At 33.8% G+C, this 19,927-nt stretch overlaps 1 protein-coding gene across 11 annotated transcripts in view; it reads right to left on the bottom strand.

Annotated features, from left to right (window-relative positions):
- Positions 1 to 19,927, bottom strand: part of Diaph2 (diaphanous related formin 2) — an 867,887-nt gene that overhangs the window by 226,529 nt on the left and 621,431 nt on the right. For all 11 annotated transcript variants that reach the window (XM_046427818.2, XM_046427819.2, XM_046427820.2 and 8 more), the window contains one exon: positions 4,617 to 4,781. In XM_046427818.2, the coding sequence (XP_046283774.1) occupies positions 4,617 to 4,781 (165 nt within the window). The remainder of the gene's footprint in view (positions 1 to 4,616; positions 4,782 to 19,927) is intronic.

Genomic DNA, 19,927 nt, shown 5'->3' with positions numbered 1-19,927 from the left:
CCCCTGGGAGAGTGAAATCACTTCAAGCTCACTATGAAACAGGAACATGGTGAACACAAGTGATTGACTGAAGTTGGTGATGTTGATTTAGGAGTCTTCAGTTTACAGATCAGGTGTAAACTCTTAAACCTGCTTGTCAAAGTCTGCTTGTCAAACTCCTATGGAGTTTTCCAGACCCTGCCCTAATGTCAAATTCTCTATGAAGGCTTTCTGGACAGTGTAGGCAGAATTAGGCAGTTCTTCCTTCATGCTAATATCATAACTTAATGTATTACTATGTATGTATTACTTATGTATTACACTTACTTATTCAATAATATTGCATTTATTTTACTTTCTCCACTCATGGATAGAGATTATCAATGATAGTCTCTTCCTTTTATCTCTGGACCAGACCATTATCAAAATCAAGTTGTTTCTTATTAAGTAATTGCTGGAAAGACCAGAGAATGGCTACTAATAATCTACATCTGCTTAGCAAAGGTTACAATGTTTTGCTGCATATTGGCAAGAAGATTACGGCAGGAATATCATTCATATATTACAGATCAGGAAACCAATGCCCAGAGAGGTTATATGCTCAAGCCAAGTTAAATACAGCTAATAAGTTGTACACCCAGTTCTCTTGCAGTATGTTGTTAAAATTTTGTAGATGGAAGTGGTAGCAGTACTGTGTGTAAGGCACAAATGGCAACAGCTGGCCAAGACTACATTAGTAAGTATTTGATATTAATTGACACATTGTAAGATTTGGTTACTTGTTTTGAAACTCAAGTCTAAACAGATCAAGAAGTTTAATGCACATGAAAGTAGACATAATGATGTCAGATTATTTACACAGAGAAAGATGAATGAGAAATTTCTCCCTTATTAAGCTAAATATGCAGTGAAGATACCACCCCCCAAAGAAAAAGATAATGGATATGACTGCCATTTTTGAAATTCTGACCATGACTCAGAATACTAAAATGGAATAAAATTCTCAGAGATCAGTACTCAAAGCCTTTCATTTTACAAAGACAAAAAATAAATAAAACAAGGACATCAAAAAATGCATAACTAGAAAGGGTAAATGACTTACCTAAAGTCACATATTTTGCCTTGCAGAAGGACACAGAATTGGTTTATTTAAAAAAAACACATTATTGACAAAGGATTCATTAGCAGTGCTCCTCAAGGCCCTGCTTGGTGTGACAGATGTCAGCTGGTCCGCTGAACTCCTTCCAGATCTGTACTCACAGGGCAAAAGCTTGAAAATCAGAGGACTCTTTCAGGTAGGGACACTTGGGAAGGTGGATAGAAAGTTGAATGGATGGAAGGACAGATGGATACATGAGAGTCACCAAATAAAAGACTACTGAATATCATAGTGAAAGAACTTATGAAAACCAGTGATGATTAGCACATTCATTATTTTTAATAATTTCAGAGCACTCAGCAAAGAAAGCCCCTTATAATGTAAAGTTTATCAGGGACTTTAGTGAGAACATTTAACTTGAGTCTAGTTAATGTACTGGCTGATATAGTGGCTACTGAGCACAAGTAATGTGGCTAGTCCAATTTGAGATGGGCTGGAACTGTAAAACTGAAATATGAAGACTTAACATGGTTTACAAAACACTGTACATCCAGGTGTGGTGGCGCAGGCCTATAATACCAGTGGCTTAGAAGACTGAGGCAGGAGATGCAATCTCAGGGCTGGGGATTTGGCTCAGTGGTTAAACACCCTGGGTTCAATCCCTGGTAACAAAGGGGGAAAAAACCCACAAAGAACAAAAAACAAAGGGAAAAAAACCCCTCTGTATAATATCTCACTAATTTTTATGTTGATTACATGTTACATGTTGAAATAAAATATATGATTCACAAAAAAAAACACATTATGATTAAAAAGTAACACAAGAATACTTCTCACCAAGCATCTGGCTAATATGGCTAGACATAGACTATAATACAGGAATTGTCTTTATAAAAATGCAATTCCCCTTCTCGGACTATGCCCCAAAGACCTAAAAAGAGCATACTATAGGGATACTGCTATATCAATGTTCATAGCAGCACAATTCACAATAGCTAGAATGTGGAACCAACCTAGATGCCTGTCAATAGATGAATGGGATAAAAAAATGTGGCATTTGTACACATTGGAATATTACTCAGCACTAAAAAATAACAAAATCATGGCATTTGCAGGGAAATGGATGGCATTAGAGCAGATTATGCTAAGTGAAGTAGCCAATCCCTAAAAAACAAATGCTGAATGTCTTCTTTGATATAAGGAGGGCGACTCAAAACAGAGCAGAGAGGAAGAGCATGAGAAGAAGATTACCATTAAACAGGGACAAGAGGTGGGAGGGAATGGGAGAGAGAAGGGGAACTGCATGAAAATGGAAGGAGACCCTCATTGTTATACAAAATTACATATAAGAGGAAGTGAGGGGAAAGGGGAAAAAAAGAGAAATGAATTATAGTAGATGGGGTAGAGAGAGAAGATGGGAGGGGAGGGGAGGGGAGGGGGATAGGAAGGGGATAGGAAGTGGATAGGAAAGGCAGCAGAATACAACTGACACTAGTATGGCAGTATGTACAAACTTGGATGTGTAACCAATGTGATCCTGCAATCTGTACACGTGGTAAAAATAAGAATTCAATAACCCACTTGAATCAAATGTATGAAATATGATATGTCAAAAGCATTGTAATGTTTTGAGCAACCAATAAAAAAATGCGGCAATGTGGGAAAAATAAACCATTGACTATCCTGTTTCTGCTTATTGGGGAAATGAGGAGGCACATAATGTGACAGGCAGTGTTTTAGGACTTGGTCCTTATTAAAACAAGATGTTTTTCAGTGGAGTTTTATAATATTAATTTTATACTTTTTTCTCCATTTACCCACATGCATTGTTTTGTTAAAAAATAGTTTGTTTTATCATTTAAATGTGCCAAATAAGTATATATTTTTGGTTCTTACTCCTTTTTAACATTAAGCATTTCCTTATTATTTGTGGAGGATGCTTTCTGAGATATTCTGCGTAGACCTGAAACCACAGATGATACCAAATTACATCTATAGATCTATATGCATGATACATATATGTATCAAAACACATATGTATCTATACATACATATATTTAAACATATACTTAAGTAACTGTTATAAAGTTCAATTTATAAATTAGGCACAGTAACAAATTAGCTATAACTAATAATAAAATAAAACAGTTATAACAATAAGCTATAATAAAAGTTATTTAAAACATGAGTTTTTTAACTTCTTGAATTTTCCACTTGATATTATGACCAGAGTTGACCATGAATAACTGAAACTATGGAAAGTGAAAACACAAGTAAGGGAAGACTAGTGTACTGTTTCTTTCCTTATGGAATATAATCCAGGTAGATAGATGTTTGTGTACTTGTATCATATTGATAGCTTTTAAATTTTGAAAATGATTTGACTACTACTGTCTCTTAGCCCTCTTATTGCTAAGTACAACACGTTATACTAATTATTGGTCAGCTAAAAAGATAAATATGTATCTCTGTTAAGGGGCAAAGACCCAAATCAGCTAACATTCTCAGCAAAAATGAAAGCCAATGATAATATTTATGAAAGTTTTTGGTGTAGCTTGTAGCCTCTGTTACCAAAGTTGCTCATATAACTGTTGGCATGTGCCCTGGTTTGTATTCTTGGGTTAGTATATGAAAACAATTTGGTTTCTATAAGTACATTAACATCTCACAGACTGTATAATTCACACCAAAATTAAGTGATGTCATAGGGCATCACTGACTATGAGAGGGAGCCTTATTTAACAAACAACTGCTTTGGAAGAGAAACATACCTCAAACTGCAAAAATCTGTTTGCTAACTGATCTTCCCATTGGGTATAATCTCTAGAGTTCTTTCAAATATATGGACCATTACCTGTTTGATATCAATTATTGTGTATATCTTTCTGTTTCTATCATAATCAATCTATGCTGCATTTTCTACTTCTTTATTGAATTCTGAGGAGATGAATTAACAAAGCATTTATGTAGCAAAGCCTTTTTTTTCCTTCTAGGATAACTTTCACCCTAACTGTTCATTCCCAATTAATGGTAATATTACTATTATTTCCAATAGTTGCAGTTTAAAACAAAAGCCCACATTGTGAAAGTAACTTTAGGTATTCAAGGTCATTTACATTGTCCAATTTAAAATCACAGTTTCTCATTTAGGCTGTAGAAGAAACTTGTTCATAAATCATAGCATTTTAATGTATTAAGTAAAAGATGATTTTTAGGTATTAATTTTTAAGCTAAGTAAAAGTAGAATACTGTGCTATATAAAAATCAAGGTCATTTAATTAGCAATTCATTTATTCCCAATAAAACTTTGGTAGAAAACACCCCTGTATACCTAAAGTTGAAGATAATTCAGTTAGGTCCCCATTATACTTTAAGCCAGTCAACAATTTTTATCCTTGTCATAGGTTTAAAATATCTGTCAATTCCTATTAAAGGATTATAACATGAAATCAATATAGTCAATAGGTATATAAAATGCCAATAGAAATTTTTAAAAAAAAGCAACAGGATTTGCAATGCTTTCAGATATATTACTCACCAGAAACAGAGTTCGGAAGTTGCTGAGGTCACCAAAAAAGTCCTCTATGGTTACTGTCTTAGAGTCAAAAATGAAGTACTCTCCAAGATTCTCATACAGCTTCACCATGTTATTGTGCATTGTGGACAGTTTTTCATACTGGTCTCTCGCACTCTTTGTAAAGCTGTAGCTTTGTGTTAAGGAACATGATCCAATAAGACTTACTTCAGAGGCTATCACTTAATAGAGATTGAATTAAATAATCACTCCTGTAAACATATTTGCACTTCACAAATACTTGTATATTCATTTGCTAGGACTGCTATTATAAAATACCACAGTCTGGGTGGCTAAACAATATATATTTATTTTCTCATAGATCCCGAAGCTAGAATTGTGAGAGGTTCTTATAAAGTCTCTCTCCTTAGCTCTCAGATGGCTACCTTCTTGCTGTGTTCTCATATGGTTGTCCCCCTGTGTGGTCTGTATTGTAATCTCTTCTTTCTTCAGGGACACCAATCATATTAGATTAGGGCACACCCTAATTAATTTCCTTTAACTTATTTATTTATTTAAAGGCCCTGTCTCCAAATACAGTCACATTCTGAGGTACTGGATGGTTAGATCATCAACATATAAATTAGTCTCCAGCAAGTTGCATACAGAATCAATCAGTAAAATATTTGTTAGAGTCATATTGACTAGTAAGCTTAAATTTTTTTAAAACAAGGAGACTATTTAATATATAACCATGTTGGATATGTCTGCAAGATCATGTTTGCTAAATGAAAGCACATAGGTAGAAAATAACTTCATATATATTTATGAGTAACGCAATGATAAAGGAATAGCAACAAAAATTTAGAGAAAAAGAAATATATAAAATTTTCTTTTACCCCAAATACAAATTGCAGTAAAAATTTCTTTTATAATATACATAGTACACAGAAATACAGAGGCTATAGTGAATTCTACATATGTTATATTTGTGTGCATATGTGTATGTATATGTATAACACACACATATATCAAGTACACACACACACACACACACACACCAACTATCCATACTGCTTAAGGAGAGGAAGCAGAGGGAGGGAGAAGAAGGAAGAAAGTGATCAGATTCAGTATACACTATCCTGAAAATATGGTACTTTGCTATTTGATAAAACAGCAGAATTAGGAATGTCATTTATACCTTCCCTTCTTGGTTCTTCCCTGAAGCAGGTGGAAAAAAATTCTCTGACAATGCCTCTGAAGCAGGTCATAAGACCCTTAATCCTGAACTGTCCATCCCATACACAGAGGAAAAAATTGCCTTTATCTCTAGACATACACAGCTCAGAGAAGAATCTATAAAAATATGCCTTGATAAGTCTCCCTTTATCCAATTTTAATTCCCTATATCCAGTGTTCAACAAATGTAAGCACAGATACTTGCTGGTGGCACATGCCTGTAATCCCAATGACTTATGAGGCTGAGGCAGGAAGATTACAAATTTGAGGCCAGCCTCAGCAAATTAGTGAAATTCATAGGTATAAAATATCTGATAAGTCCTGTTAAAGGATTATAACATGAAATCAATATAGTTGATAGGTATATAAATGCCAATAGAAGTTTAAAAAGAAAACCAACAGGATTTGCAATGCTTTCAGAACTATTACTCACCAGAAACAGAGTTCAGAAGTTGCTGAGATCAACAAAAATGGTTACTGTCTTAGAGTCAAAATGAAGTACTCTCCAAGATTCTCATACAACTTAGCAAGTTAGTGATTGTCTCAAAATAAAAAAAAAATAATGAGAAGGACTGGGGAGGTACTTAGTTATAAAGAGCCCCTGGGTTCAATCCCTTAGGACTATGAACAAAACAAACACAACAAAAAGAATGTTTCAGAGAAATTTAAATACACTAAACATGAAAAATAAAGAGAACCCAGTCAATTTTTTAAATAAGAGTAAGTTGGGTGTAGTGGTGCATGCCTATAATCCCAGCTACATTGGAGGCTTAGGAAGGAGGATTACAAATTTGAGGCCAGTCTCAGCAATGTACAAAGTCCCACAGCAACTTAGCCCTGTCCCCAAACAAAAATAAAAAGGATTGTGGATGTAGATCACTGATGAAGTACCTCTGGGTTCAATCTTTAGCACCAAAATAAAATTTAACAGACTTGGAATTGTAGAAAGAGGATAATAACACTGTCTGTGGTGTACTAGTTTAAGATGTACTCCAGTGGTATTAATATTTTGTGATAGAATTTTTTATCGGGAACTGATAATTGTGATATTTGATTTTATAGGGTTTTCTGAATTCTTCAGTGTTTTATTATAACCTGGGGCCAAATTTATTTTCTATGGGAACACAGCTCTAGTTTTACAATGGTAGTCGATGGGGAAATTAGACCATTTCTGGAAAATTACTTTGCAGCTGACACTTATGGAATACACTATGATTTTTAAAATGAGATGCCTCCTTCCTATGTTCTTTTTTATTCTATTTAACTATTAGCATTCACATTAGCAATACAACAACCCCTTTCAGGCCAATAGGTGACATTAAATATTTCAACTCTTTAGTCCATTTTGATATTAATAGACCTGAAAGAATAACATTTTTGACATACTCTACTTTCTTTTTATACACAAAAGGGAACATAATGCTTACATACATTCTGATTTTCCCTTTTGCACTATTACCATATACTGTATGTTAAACATACTGTTTAAGTGTCGCAGAACTGAGACAATACACTTCATATCTTAGCACAGAATTAAAGGGGTATTTCTAGACTTTCTTCCATTAAAAAAAATTCAGACTCATGCCAGGGACTTGCTAGGCAGAAACGCTCTACAAAGGTCACTTACTTACAATCTATTTGCAATGCAAATACTAAATTGTTTATATATTTCAGAAAGCTCAACATCTACAAAACACAGAGAAAAAGAAATAGATAACAAAAAAGGCAAGAATTTTATGTTCCCCATTTATCCTAACACAATTTTTCACTGGCTAAAACATGTTCATGTAGTGATATACAATTTCATAAATTTGTTTTTATAGAACAAAAATTGATTTCGGAAATTCTGTCTGTGCACTAAAGTGAGAAAATTTGAAAAATTCTGGGAATGGCTTATCTTTGAAATAACAAATGGAAAGTAGCCCAGTCTTTAAGTCCTTCACTTACCTTCAAAGTGATTACTTTGTAAAAGGGATATATGGCATAAGTCAGCACTGAAATCTTTCAGAATTTCAACCATGTCACCAAATCTTACATGGGATGGCACATAAAAAAAGAACTAGATGATGTCATTCTTTTTCATACATTTATTTCCTTTAGGGAATTTTTATTTTTTGAGCAGCCACTAAATGTAAGATATTGACTGGCACTATACTAAACATTGTGGTTCCCACAATGATCATTAAAGTCAATCTCTACCCTGAATAAATTTATATTATAATATTACAAATAATTCTACCATCATTAATTTGTATTTATATAGAACTTTGTCATTTATAATATAATTATCTTGTATTATGCTCCAGATTCTTCAAAACAACCTTTTCAAAAAGGCATAGAAATGAGATTGCAAATTTTAGAGTTTTAGAAAACGGATAAGAGGCACTCAACCTTACAGAGTTAGAATACAGATATCATGATAGTCCCTGGCATGATACTTATCTTTTCATACGGTAGATGTGAATTATTTACAATGACAATGAACTTCGTTTAACTTTGTTTTAATGCTATATATGTAATAGTAAATATATCTGTAGAATGATGGTCAGCTTAAGTTAAACTTGCATCCTTAGACCTAGATGTTGCTCAGTAGATATGTTAGCAGATTTTTTTTTTTTTTGAGAGAGAGAGAGAGAGAGAGAGAGAGAGAGAGAGAGAGAGAGAGAGAGAGAATTTTTTAATATTTATTTTTTAGTTTTTGGTGGACACAACATCTTTATTTTATTTTTATGTGGTGCTGAGGCTTGAACCCAGTGCCCCACGCATGCCAGGTGAGCGCATTAGCACTTGAGCCACATCCCCAGCCCTGTTAGCAGATTTAATAGTTAATTTTATGTCAACTTCACTGGGTTAAGAGATGCCACCACAACCACAACTGGTAAAAATTATTCTAGGTATGTTTGGGAGTGTTTCTGGAGGATATTTGTATTTGAATCAGTAGACTTGAGTAAAGAAAATCACCCACACCAATTTGGGTAGGCATTATCTAACCCTATTTATAATATAAAAGGATATATCTTTAACTAGACAGTGTCCATGGAGAAGAAAAAGCTGTTTCATAAGCTGAGATTTGAAATAGGCTATTGTTACTCCTTACTTGGGATTATTTAAGATAGAATGTAACCAAAAATTTAGAAAATATATTATAGACTACTGGGATTGACTTGATTAGGACAGGCATCTGGCCCTTAGTTATGTTTTAAGAACACTGATCGGGAAGCCTGTGAAATATTTAGAGTGGAATGGGAAGGCCAGGTGTGTAGGTACCATATAACTATTGCTGGCTAAAACTTATGCTGGCACAGTTCTTTGAGAAACTACTGAAGAGAATGCTATGAACATCAATGAAAAGGTCATTTACTCTTATACTCAGATTTCTTGGCCTTGGTGCCTTATAAGAGGGACAACAGTTAGAAGAGAATCAAAGAATAGTGCATTTGGGGGAGAATGATTCAATATCTTGGGATTGAAACACATACAGTCTTCCATCTATGTAAGAAACCTTGGAAGTCCTTGAAATATTTAGAAAGATGAATGCTGAAAAAACATTATTTAGAAAGTTTATTAGCTCTCTAAGAAGAGGGTAATTCATAGCAATTTATATCCTGAAATAAATATAAGCTTAAGGTAGTAAAATGGGGATACATCAATATGTATAAACTGATCAAATGTGAGGGGGGGAAAAAGATAAGTTCTATAAAGCTAAATGTTTCTGATTTTTTAAGCATGAAAGTTATTCACGATGACTATGAACTAAAATCTTCTAACAGAAGTATCTTTTGCAGGTTTATAAACTAAAATATGTGCAGCATTTTAAAACATTAATAGGTAAAATGCTAACCTTTCAAAAGTATTGTTAATTTGAAACTAATTCATGATTTTGAAAAGTTAATTTATAAAACATATCCCAATACTCACAAGTCATTTTTATAATAAATTATGGAAAATAAGACCTTAAAATTCAACCTAAAATAGTTGTAACTTCTCCATAGGCTAGTACTCAAATAGAAAATTATTTTCTTCAAATATTTAGGTACACTGGCATAGACTTTGATTATTTTTGGTAGCTATATGTTATGGTTGGGATCTTGAATGTTCCTCTAAAAGCTCATGTGTTAGGCACTACAGTAATGTTTAGAAGGAAAAAAAAAGTGGATTATGAGACTGTACCTTCAACAATGGATTAATCCATTTGATAGATTAGGAATTTGAGTGGACTATTAGGTGGTAATTGTAGGCAGGCAGGGCATGTTGGAGAAGTAAGTTACTGGGGACATGACCTTGGGGACCATATCTTGTCCTTGCCTTGCTTGTTCTCTCTGCTTTCTGGCTGCCATGAGCTGAACAGCTCTCCATCAGACACATACCATTTCACTATGTTGTTTCCACCTTGGAGCAGACCAACCATGACTGAATCCTCTGCAATCATGAACCAAAATAAATCTTTCCTTTCTTACATTGTTCTTGTCAGGTATTTTGGTCACAGTAACAAAAAGCTGACTAACACTCTATATCTACCTGTCTATAAACTGGTTGAACATGACTTTTGTAACTCTTGGTCCCTAACTGGCAAAATAGCAACACTTCCTCAAATACTAGGAGGAGAAAATTCTTTATCATCTTAATTTTGTAAAGAGCATTTGTAACCACAGAAAATGCATTTCATTAGAACTGGAATAATTCTTAGCAGAGCACTGGGGATGAAGGAGTGTACATACACACAGCTAATTGAGTTGAATCATTTCTTAAAATTTCTCATCTTTATAGGCAGTATATTACTTAAAATTTTTAAAAAAATTTGAAATATTAAATATAATTAGTGTTGGATTGTTGAAAACATGGAAAAATCAACTTGAGATACACTTAACCTTCACATAAGCTTTAGTTAGCAACATGGCATAATTACCTATTTAAATAAAGGAAGTCACAAATATGCTATCTATTGAAAATATAGATAGCAATTCTACTTTCCATAACCTTCAGGAAAGATTCCTCTAAATGTTAAAAAATATGAATTTTTCCACTTCATTGGAATAATTTTTAGTGAGAATTACTAATAGTTCAAATAAATACCTTTTAAGTTATTATTAAGGTATAATTAAAATGAAATTTACTTACAAACCACACATTATGTGAATTAAAACATCTTGACAAATATTTAAATATGTGAAACATTAACATGGACAATATGGAAAGCATTAGGGTACTTTATAATAAATCAGGATATAGATTAAAATCCTTTGAAAAATCATATTGCAACACTGAAGCATAGAATATTTAAATAATATAACAAAGATAGCCTAGTTCATGATTTTGAACCAAAGTCCCTAGTATTTAACATACAGGAGGCAACTATGCTACTGGATAGATGAAAATATTTTGTGATAACACAACTTTTCCATAGATGGCTGGAATGAGATGGATAAAGAGAGTACTTTTAAATCAGTCTCCTTTTAAAGGCACAAATATAATGGCTATTATAGAGGTAAAAAAGACATTTGGAGCCAGATGCAGTGGCACATGCCTGTAACACCAGCAGCTCAGGAGACTGAGACAGGAGGACTGTAATTCAAAGCCAGCCTCAGGAACTTAAAGGGGCCCATAAGCATCTTAGCAAGACCCTGTCTCTTAAAAAAAAAAAAAAAAAAAAAAAAAAAAAAAAACATTGGTATTCCTTTTCTGTATCTCCCTTCTTTATTCACTCGCTTGTGTTTCTGTGTCTTTATCCTTTCTCTGAAGACAATCTGTCTTTCTATACTTAGATATCCAACTGAGTGATTTCTTCACTCATTTATTCAAACACCTTAATTAAATGCTTAGTGTGTGCCAGCTATCTTCTATGTATAGATGACAGAGTATTCAAATTTTCAGACAAGGTCACTGGTTTACTGGAAGATGACAGTTCAATCAAGTGAACAAATACAAAATATTTTTTAAAGTGTGAAGTATAGGTTGGCATAGGAGAGTATATGTGAGACCTAACTTAGGACTTGTTGGAGACAAAAGTAGAGCAGAAGGGTGGTGATGCCTCTTGAAGGATGAAACATTAAAACTGAGACCTGAGTGAGAAGAGCTAGAAGAAAGAGCATTGGGGAATGCACAAATGTATGTTAATCATTCTAGGAACATTAACAAAAGAAACTGGGAGTATGGAGTGGGAGAGAAGAGGGAGCAGTAAGAAGGTTCCTGTAGCAGGTAGGGACCAGATTATACAGGTCTATCAAGCATTTTGAAATTCTTCTGAGAAAATTTTTCAAACTTTCCTGAGAAAAATGTCACTAAAGTGTTAGAGTCTGTAAACAAGTCAAGATGGCGCCTGGCATTTTGCAGAGGGAGTGGTTTGTGAAGTAACGCCAGTGAGCCATTAAGTGTGGAGATTCCTTATTGGTTGACTGCTGTATCTAGTTTATGTTAATTAAGATAAGCTGTGTGTAACGGTATATATACCCCTCTTGTCCTACAATAAACGGCTCCCACTCCTGCTGTATCAATGTACACAAGTTGTTTGTCAACCCCCGGTTATTTTGCTGCAGCCGGACTGCGGCACTAAAGAGTTTTCCAGAAGTTTTCTGGTGGAGCTTTTTGGGTCTTCTAGGTTTAGAATCATATCGTCAACAAATAGTGCTAATTTGAGTTCTTCTTTTCCTATCCATATCCCTTTAATTTCTTTCATCTGTCTAATTGCTATGGCCAGTGTTTCAAGGACTATGTTAAATGGAAGTGGTGAAAGAGGGCATCCCTATCTTGTTCCAGTTTTTAGAGGGAATACCTTCAATTTTTCTTCCATTTAGAATGATGTTGGCCTGGGGCTTAGTGTAGATAGCCTTTAGGATGTTGAGATATGTTCCTGTTATCCCTAGTTTTTCTAGTGTTTTGAACATGAAGGAATGCTATATTTTGTCAAATGCTTTTTCTGCATCTATTGAGATGATCATGTGATTCTTATCTTTGATTCTATTGATGTGATGAATTACATTTATTGAATTCCATATGTTGAACCAACCTTACATCCCTGGAATGAATCCCACTTGATCATGGTGCATGATCTTTTTTTATTCGATTTGCCAGAATTTTATTGAGAATTTTTGCATATATGTTCATAAGAGATATTGGTCTAAAGTTTTCTTTCTTTAATGTGCCTTTGCCTGGTTTTGGAATATGTGTAATAAGAATTGTGACACATTCCGCTGTCATGTATTTAAAAAATAAAACCAATAAAAAGATTAAAAAAAGAGTTTTCCATAGGGGAGTAGTAGAATCACACTTCCCTCGATCAAAAGGTATAAGAAATGCTACCTAAATTAAAACACATACCAAAAAACAAAAACAAAACAAAACAAAAAACCCCTAGAACTAGTGGAACACAGAATACTGTCCAAATGGTAGTAAGTTTACTTGCTAGTTCCTAACTACTGACGAGACAAATATATATTGTATATATAGTCAACTGAAGTATATTTGATAAATGATTGAGAATGCTACCTAGAATCAGATGCAGTTAAAAAAATAACAGGTTGTAGGCAATATATAATGACTAAGATTGGCATATAAATAGTTGTATTTAGAGTAGCATAAGAGTTATGATTATAAATTTTTTAGATTGATGTGTATATTTTGGAATGTCAGTATTATTTAATATACATAGTATGCATATACAGACATTAATTAGAACAAGTCCTACCTCCTGCACTACCTCACATTCATCTCTCAGCATCATTTATCATGTGCTGATAATGTATAAGAAACTGCTACAGATTAAATAAAGAAAAAGAAAGTTAAGTGATAAGACATGGCTCCTAACCCTCACTGAATTTATAAACTGCTGTTGGAAGACAGATAAATAACAGAACAGCAGTAACAGGACTAATGTTTATTGAACTCTCAAAATAAACCAGTCACTGAAGAAAATGCTTTACAAGTGTCTTTTTTTTAACCCTAGCCCAAGCCCTATGACTTATATATACTATTATTAACTGCATTTTACAGATTATGAAATTAGCCTCAGGGAAGTCAACCAACTTTCTCAGTGCCACCTAGACAGTAAGTAGATTCAGGATTTGAACCTGAGCATCCTTTCCTACACCCCCACTAAACTGCATGCTATACCAGCATGACATAATTCTCCCCATGTTTAAAAGAAAAGAAAAAGTGCTTGACAAAATAAAACAAGATCCACAAAAGAATCAAAGAAACATATGAAACCACACATAAAGGAGTGATTCTGGGACAATGGGGATATATTTCAGGAGGAAGTAATGTTAGCTCCATCTTGAGATATGGAGATTTTTCCATTCAGAGTGAAAGCAGTGAGCATAGCATGAGCAAAGGTGTTAACGTATCCGGAGTTATCAAACAACTGTAGCTATTCTGAGATAAGGTAGTTTAGGCACACAGGGAGATGTCAGGGGGGATATACCTGAAAAAGAGTCAAATGCATATTATGGTTTTCATGTTTTTTTCTAATGTATTGAAAGTTTGTATGCAGAGGAGTAACATGATCTTATGAATCCAAGTCTGGGAACAGAGGAAGGATAGTTTGGAGAGATATGAGAGTGGACCCACAGAGAGTACTTACGATGCTAAAAGAATAGCACTGCAAATAGAATATCAGAGACAGACATAAGAAATATAGAAAAGGTAGACTGCATAGGGCATGGTGACTGACTAGATGTTAGTGGTAAGGAGAGGAAAGTAATGAGGATGCCACTTGAGTTTTCTAGCCTAGGTGACTCAGAGTATGTATTGTGAGAGTTGTTTTTTCCTTTACTTTTTTTTTAAATCAGAAACTGAAAGACAAAAAAGGGAGCACTATTCCAGAGGGAGAGACTAATGACTAGTTTTGGACACAGTTTGAGATACCTGTGAAATACTGGAATAGTAATATCTAATAGGCAGTTGAACTACTATGTGGGCTCCTTAGTACAATGGAGATCAGCTGTATGGCAGCAGTGAGAAGTGAAAAGCCAAAGCAAACGGTACAAAGGCAGGAAGAGTTCTCATTGAATTAGAGCTCAATCAGGACGATACCTTACCTCTCTCATTTGTTCAATGAACATAATTTAGTCTGAATATACTTGCTTTGATATGCTCCTCTCTCCATGCAGAATATTCTGGAAATACAAGTCTAGCTAAGAGAGCAGAATATCAGATCCTACAGTCTGGGCTAAAAGTTTCCAATAGTCATAAAAGATCATTTAGCTCCAACTGTCAATGAAGCAAAGAGTATAGTCAGTGTAAATTTTGCCAAAGGGTTGATCCCTGGGAAATTGAGTCTTATTGTTCTGAACAGTGACAAACTTGAGGTATAAAGGAGTTTAAGAAATATTATTACAGACTCAAACATAACTGTGTTCAATATGAAAGTTAGAAATGGTGATGCCAAGTATCTGAGAATCACTGTGTTCTTCATTTTTTATTGTGCAGTGTTTATGTGTATGTGTTTTAATGTTTATGGAAACCAGTAATTTTGATATGTCTGCTGCTTTGGAATGAATGTGTAGATATTTGGGTTTATTGTGTGCTTTAATATAATTCTCTGAATTCTTGGGTATTTTAGTTTTCAGTTTTCCTAGTTATTTTGAAATGACCTGTGTCAGGTTTGGGAATTGCAATAATGAAGGTAGTTTCCAACCATCCTTTCAAAATCTAAGTAGGAGACTCAAATTCAGCTGACATTGCTTTATTATTTCTCCTTCACCTTTCCTTACTTAACTAAAATTGCCAGTGAGGAAAAGAAGTAGCATAAAAAATGTGGAAAGTTTTCTGAATCAAGTTTACTAATGAAGACCAACTGTGTGAATTGGAAAGACCTATGAATTGTGGCAAAGAGATCTGGGAAATTCACTTCCCTCAGTTCAGTTATAAAATAAAGCAGTTAGAGCAGATATTCTGTATGGTTCCTCCTAACTGTGAAACACAAGATTCCATAAATATCCAGGTAAAATGGAAGCACTTAATTGTTGAGATAATGTGAATACATTGATTTTTGGAAATATTTGTATATATTATTTGAGTTGCTAAGTTTACGTAATCTTTCTATTCTAGATTGAAGGCAGTTGATGGCACAATACTTTTCATATGTCCTGCGATCTCTAAAACAGGTTTAAGAACTTCTGAAGTACATGGAAATCTCATTCAGAATTTAACCTACAGTAAACTGCCTCAAAGACAAACATGTTACTCTAAATTAACAGCATTGAAAGATAACTTTATATTTTCTAATCGAAATGCTTATTGAGAACTCATTACTTTACAATCTGGGATGTTTATCACTCTTGCATTAAACTTGCAACTCCTAGAACTCTAGTCTTTGAAGATTGTTGTCTCCTTACTGGAGTCCATTCATGCCAACTCCTTATATAAGTTAACTTAGGTGATTATGTAACTCTAACCCTAAATTTGATGTCCTTCCAACATACTAAAACTTTTGTGAAAGATTCCATAAATATCCAGATAAAATGGAAAGTCCATTTCAGGATATAAAGAGCTTTTGTCTAATACCTCAGTCACAGTGGTCAAACATTTTGGAATATTTCCGTATATTTTTTCAATATAGGTAAAAGCATATTTTGGTCCATCTCTGGGGCAGAATTTCCACTAGGGAATTTTTATTTTTCTTACAAAATCTTTTTCCTCAAACAAAGTTGTTTCTTATATCACATTTCTTATGTTCTTATCTTATTTTCTAAAGCTCCCTAAATAACAGTGTTTATGTACATGTATAACAGTGTTTATGTACATGTATACACACACACACACAAACACACACACATATGTAAGAAATAATTGATTTTTCTGGGTCTCTAGTGGATTATGCCTTTTCTAGTATCAATTTAATGTATGCCTTAAATATGAAATGGCATTATTTGATTCTGAAAATATTTTTCAATTTTTTATGCAGAGGAACTTATTCAAACGCAGTGGTTTTACATGCAAAGGACGCATTCCTTTTCCTTTTCTTTCCTTTGTTGGAGAGATAAAAATGTACTCTGAAAATTTTCTGCTTGAACAAAACAAACAATAACAAAATAACTTCAGTAGTGTTCAGTTTGTGACATGGATATAAACTAGGCCTGCACATCTATCTTTAATGTGTTTGCTGTCTCTAGGTGTTTCTGACATCTCAGAAATTACGTGATCTTAGGAATCATATATGTTTCAATGTCAGTGTGTTATTCAAAGGCAGAAGTTGTATTGAAAAAAAAAGAAAAAGAATCTTGAACAAACAACTGCACTCCCACGTTCATTGCAGCATTATTCACAATAGCTAACATAAGAAAACAACTATAGACTAATGAATGGATAAAGAAAAGGTGGAACATATACACAATGGAATATTATTCAGCTTTATAAAAGAACATCTTGCCATATGTTACAACATAGATGAATGGTGAAGACATTATTCCATGCGAAATAGGCCAGTCACAGGACAAATATTGTATTATCTCCCTTATATGAAGCATCAAAAGTAGTCAAATTCAAATAAACAGAAAATAGGGGACTAGGTGGAGAAGGAAGTGGGGAGTTGCTGTGCAATGGGTATAGAGTTTCAATCAGGCAAGATAAAAAAACTTGTGGAGACCTGCTGAATAATACTGTCTATATTCAACACTACTATACTGTACATTTAAAAATTTGTTAATAGGAAAGTACTCATTTTGTATGTGTGTGTGTGTGTGTGTGTGTGTGTATAAAATCACAATAAAAAAGAAAAAGAGCCAGGCTTGGTGGTGCATTCCTGGAATCCCAGCTATTCAGGAGAGAGTCTGAAAAAGGGGGGCTGCAAGTTCAAGGCCAGGCTGGGCAAGTTAGTGAGACCCTGTTTCAAAATAAACAATAAAAAAGGGCTGGGGATGTAGCTCAGTGGTAGAGCTCTCCTGGGTTCAATCCCTACTACCACAAAGAAGAAAAAGAAAAATGGAAATGAAAACTTCTATTTATGTCACTAATTACACACACACACACACACACACACAGTGAATTCAAAATTTTATTTTTATCTCTAAGTAGTCTCATGGCTCTGTGCAAGTTCAAGGTAGAAAGGTCAGTGACGTTTTCTTTCTCCCCTCGACAATGTAATATACACAGGCTTAGCTTAAGACGCCCAAGGAAGAGTGTATATATGTGTGAGTGTATGTCTAGGAGTAACGGAGGGTAGAAAAACTCTAGTAGAGGAGCCCAGTTTGACTTTGACATATACATTTTAGAACTGTTATGCTAAATAGCATTATCATAATAGCAAAAAATCAAAGGCCAGATGTTTTTTTCTGATAAGTGGATGTTAATCCATAATGGGGGGGGGGTATGGGACGAGTGGAAGAACTTTGAATGGGGCAAAGGGGGATTCAGGGGAAGATGGCATGGGGATAGGAAAGATGGTGGAATGAGATGGACATCATTACCCGAGGTACATGTATGATTGCATGAATGGTGTGACCCAACTTTGTGTATCATCAGAGAAGTGAAAAATTGTGCTCCATTTGTGTACAATGAATAGAAGAACAATGTGCTGTCATGTATAACTGATCAGAACAAATAAATTTAAAAAAGGAAGATCACAGAGCTGGGGCAATAAATTATAACACAAAAATTCTATGGTTAAGCTGACCACATGTGAAGAAACCGCCTGGTTTTCTTCCATGTTTTCTTCCTTTCTAACAGCACAATGCCGTGGGGAACATGTTGCTGCCTGAGAATACTGAAAGTCATTAGTCACTATAAGGAAATCCACATATAGAGATAAGCTCCACACAACGGATAGTTTAATGAAATATTTTTTTAAAAGGGGGGAAGAAAAAACCAAAACACTGTAATTGTTAAAGTATGCTTCTATTATGTATCAATACTTGAATTTCTCAGAAATAAGATTTAGTGGTTTTTTTTTTTTTTTAAATGTAGGCTCTTTCCTTTTGGCTTCTCAATGTATTCTCATTTTAGTAGGCTGGATGGGGGCAAGCAATTTTCACTCACTTATATGTACAAACAAAAATATATCTCTTTTATCCACAAATGCCCAGACATTGTCAAGACATAAGAACAAAATGTGCCAAAATGTTAGGCTGTTAGTTCTTTTGCATAAAACACACATCCAAACACATATTAACTGAATAGCAGATGGCAGAGAAATGAAAATCAGTTAGATTTCAGTGTGGGTGAAACAAACCCAATAAGTTCTGTAAAGATGGAAACCTGGGCATAAGAGACACCATATTGAGTAAGCAAATGGAATGTCTAATCTGATCCTTTCATCTTCACTGCTTTGGATTTATCCTGTCTCTATAAATACATTATCATTTTTATCATGATGCCTTAAATCTATTTTTTGATGGAAAAGGGAGTTGGAAGGAATATGCTTACATAATAATGTATTCAGGGAAATAATCTAGGAATGAAAATTCTAATGTTTTATAGTGTTTCCAATCCATTGATGGATAAAAACTAATTTAGATAAAAATATTAATTTAATAGCAAATATGATGAATGAGTGTACATTTGTTTAGTATATGTAAAATGTGTCTTAAACTCATGGGTCAAATTAATACATGATTTATATATTTTAATATTATCCTGTTTAGAAGTTATTTTTTTCATATCCAAATAAAAGTAGAAAATAGGTTGCTAACCTGTATACTCAGAAAAATAAGAAATTATATCCCATCTGATTCAAGTGTATGATATGTCAAGATCATTGTACTGTCATGTGTAACTAAGTAAAATAAAAAAAAGAAAATAGGTTGTTAAAAGAACATGTGGAAAATTATCATTAAGTATTTTTACATTTTTTTGATGAAGTAATTTTAGCTAATAAAATTGACATTTTATATAAATTGATTGAAACAGAGGTGCATAAACTAAATAAGAGTAATTACTAATGCTCGATCTAGAGAAAACAATAAGATATATTAATATTTAAGGAGATACTTACTATATTTCTAGGACCAAAGGGTGACATGATTAAACTAGACTCCAAAATACTATTTAGCTATATGTTTAGAAACCATTAAAAAACAAGAAAAGTGAATTGATTGTGGTTTTGTTTCTTTTTTTATTTTGAGAGCATTTTTGCTTTTACATGACTTAAGAAAGAACTGATTAAA

Source organism: Marmota monax, unplaced genomic scaffold (assembly GCF_021218885.2).
Source record: "Marmota monax isolate L192 unplaced genomic scaffold, Marmota_monax_Labrador192_F-V1.1 WCK01_AAM20220418_F8-fsc00067, whole genome shotgun sequence".
Classification (NCBI taxonomy): Eukaryota; Metazoa; Chordata; class Mammalia; order Rodentia; family Sciuridae; genus Marmota; species Marmota monax.
This window is presented reverse-complemented; position numbering and strand designations above follow the sequence as displayed.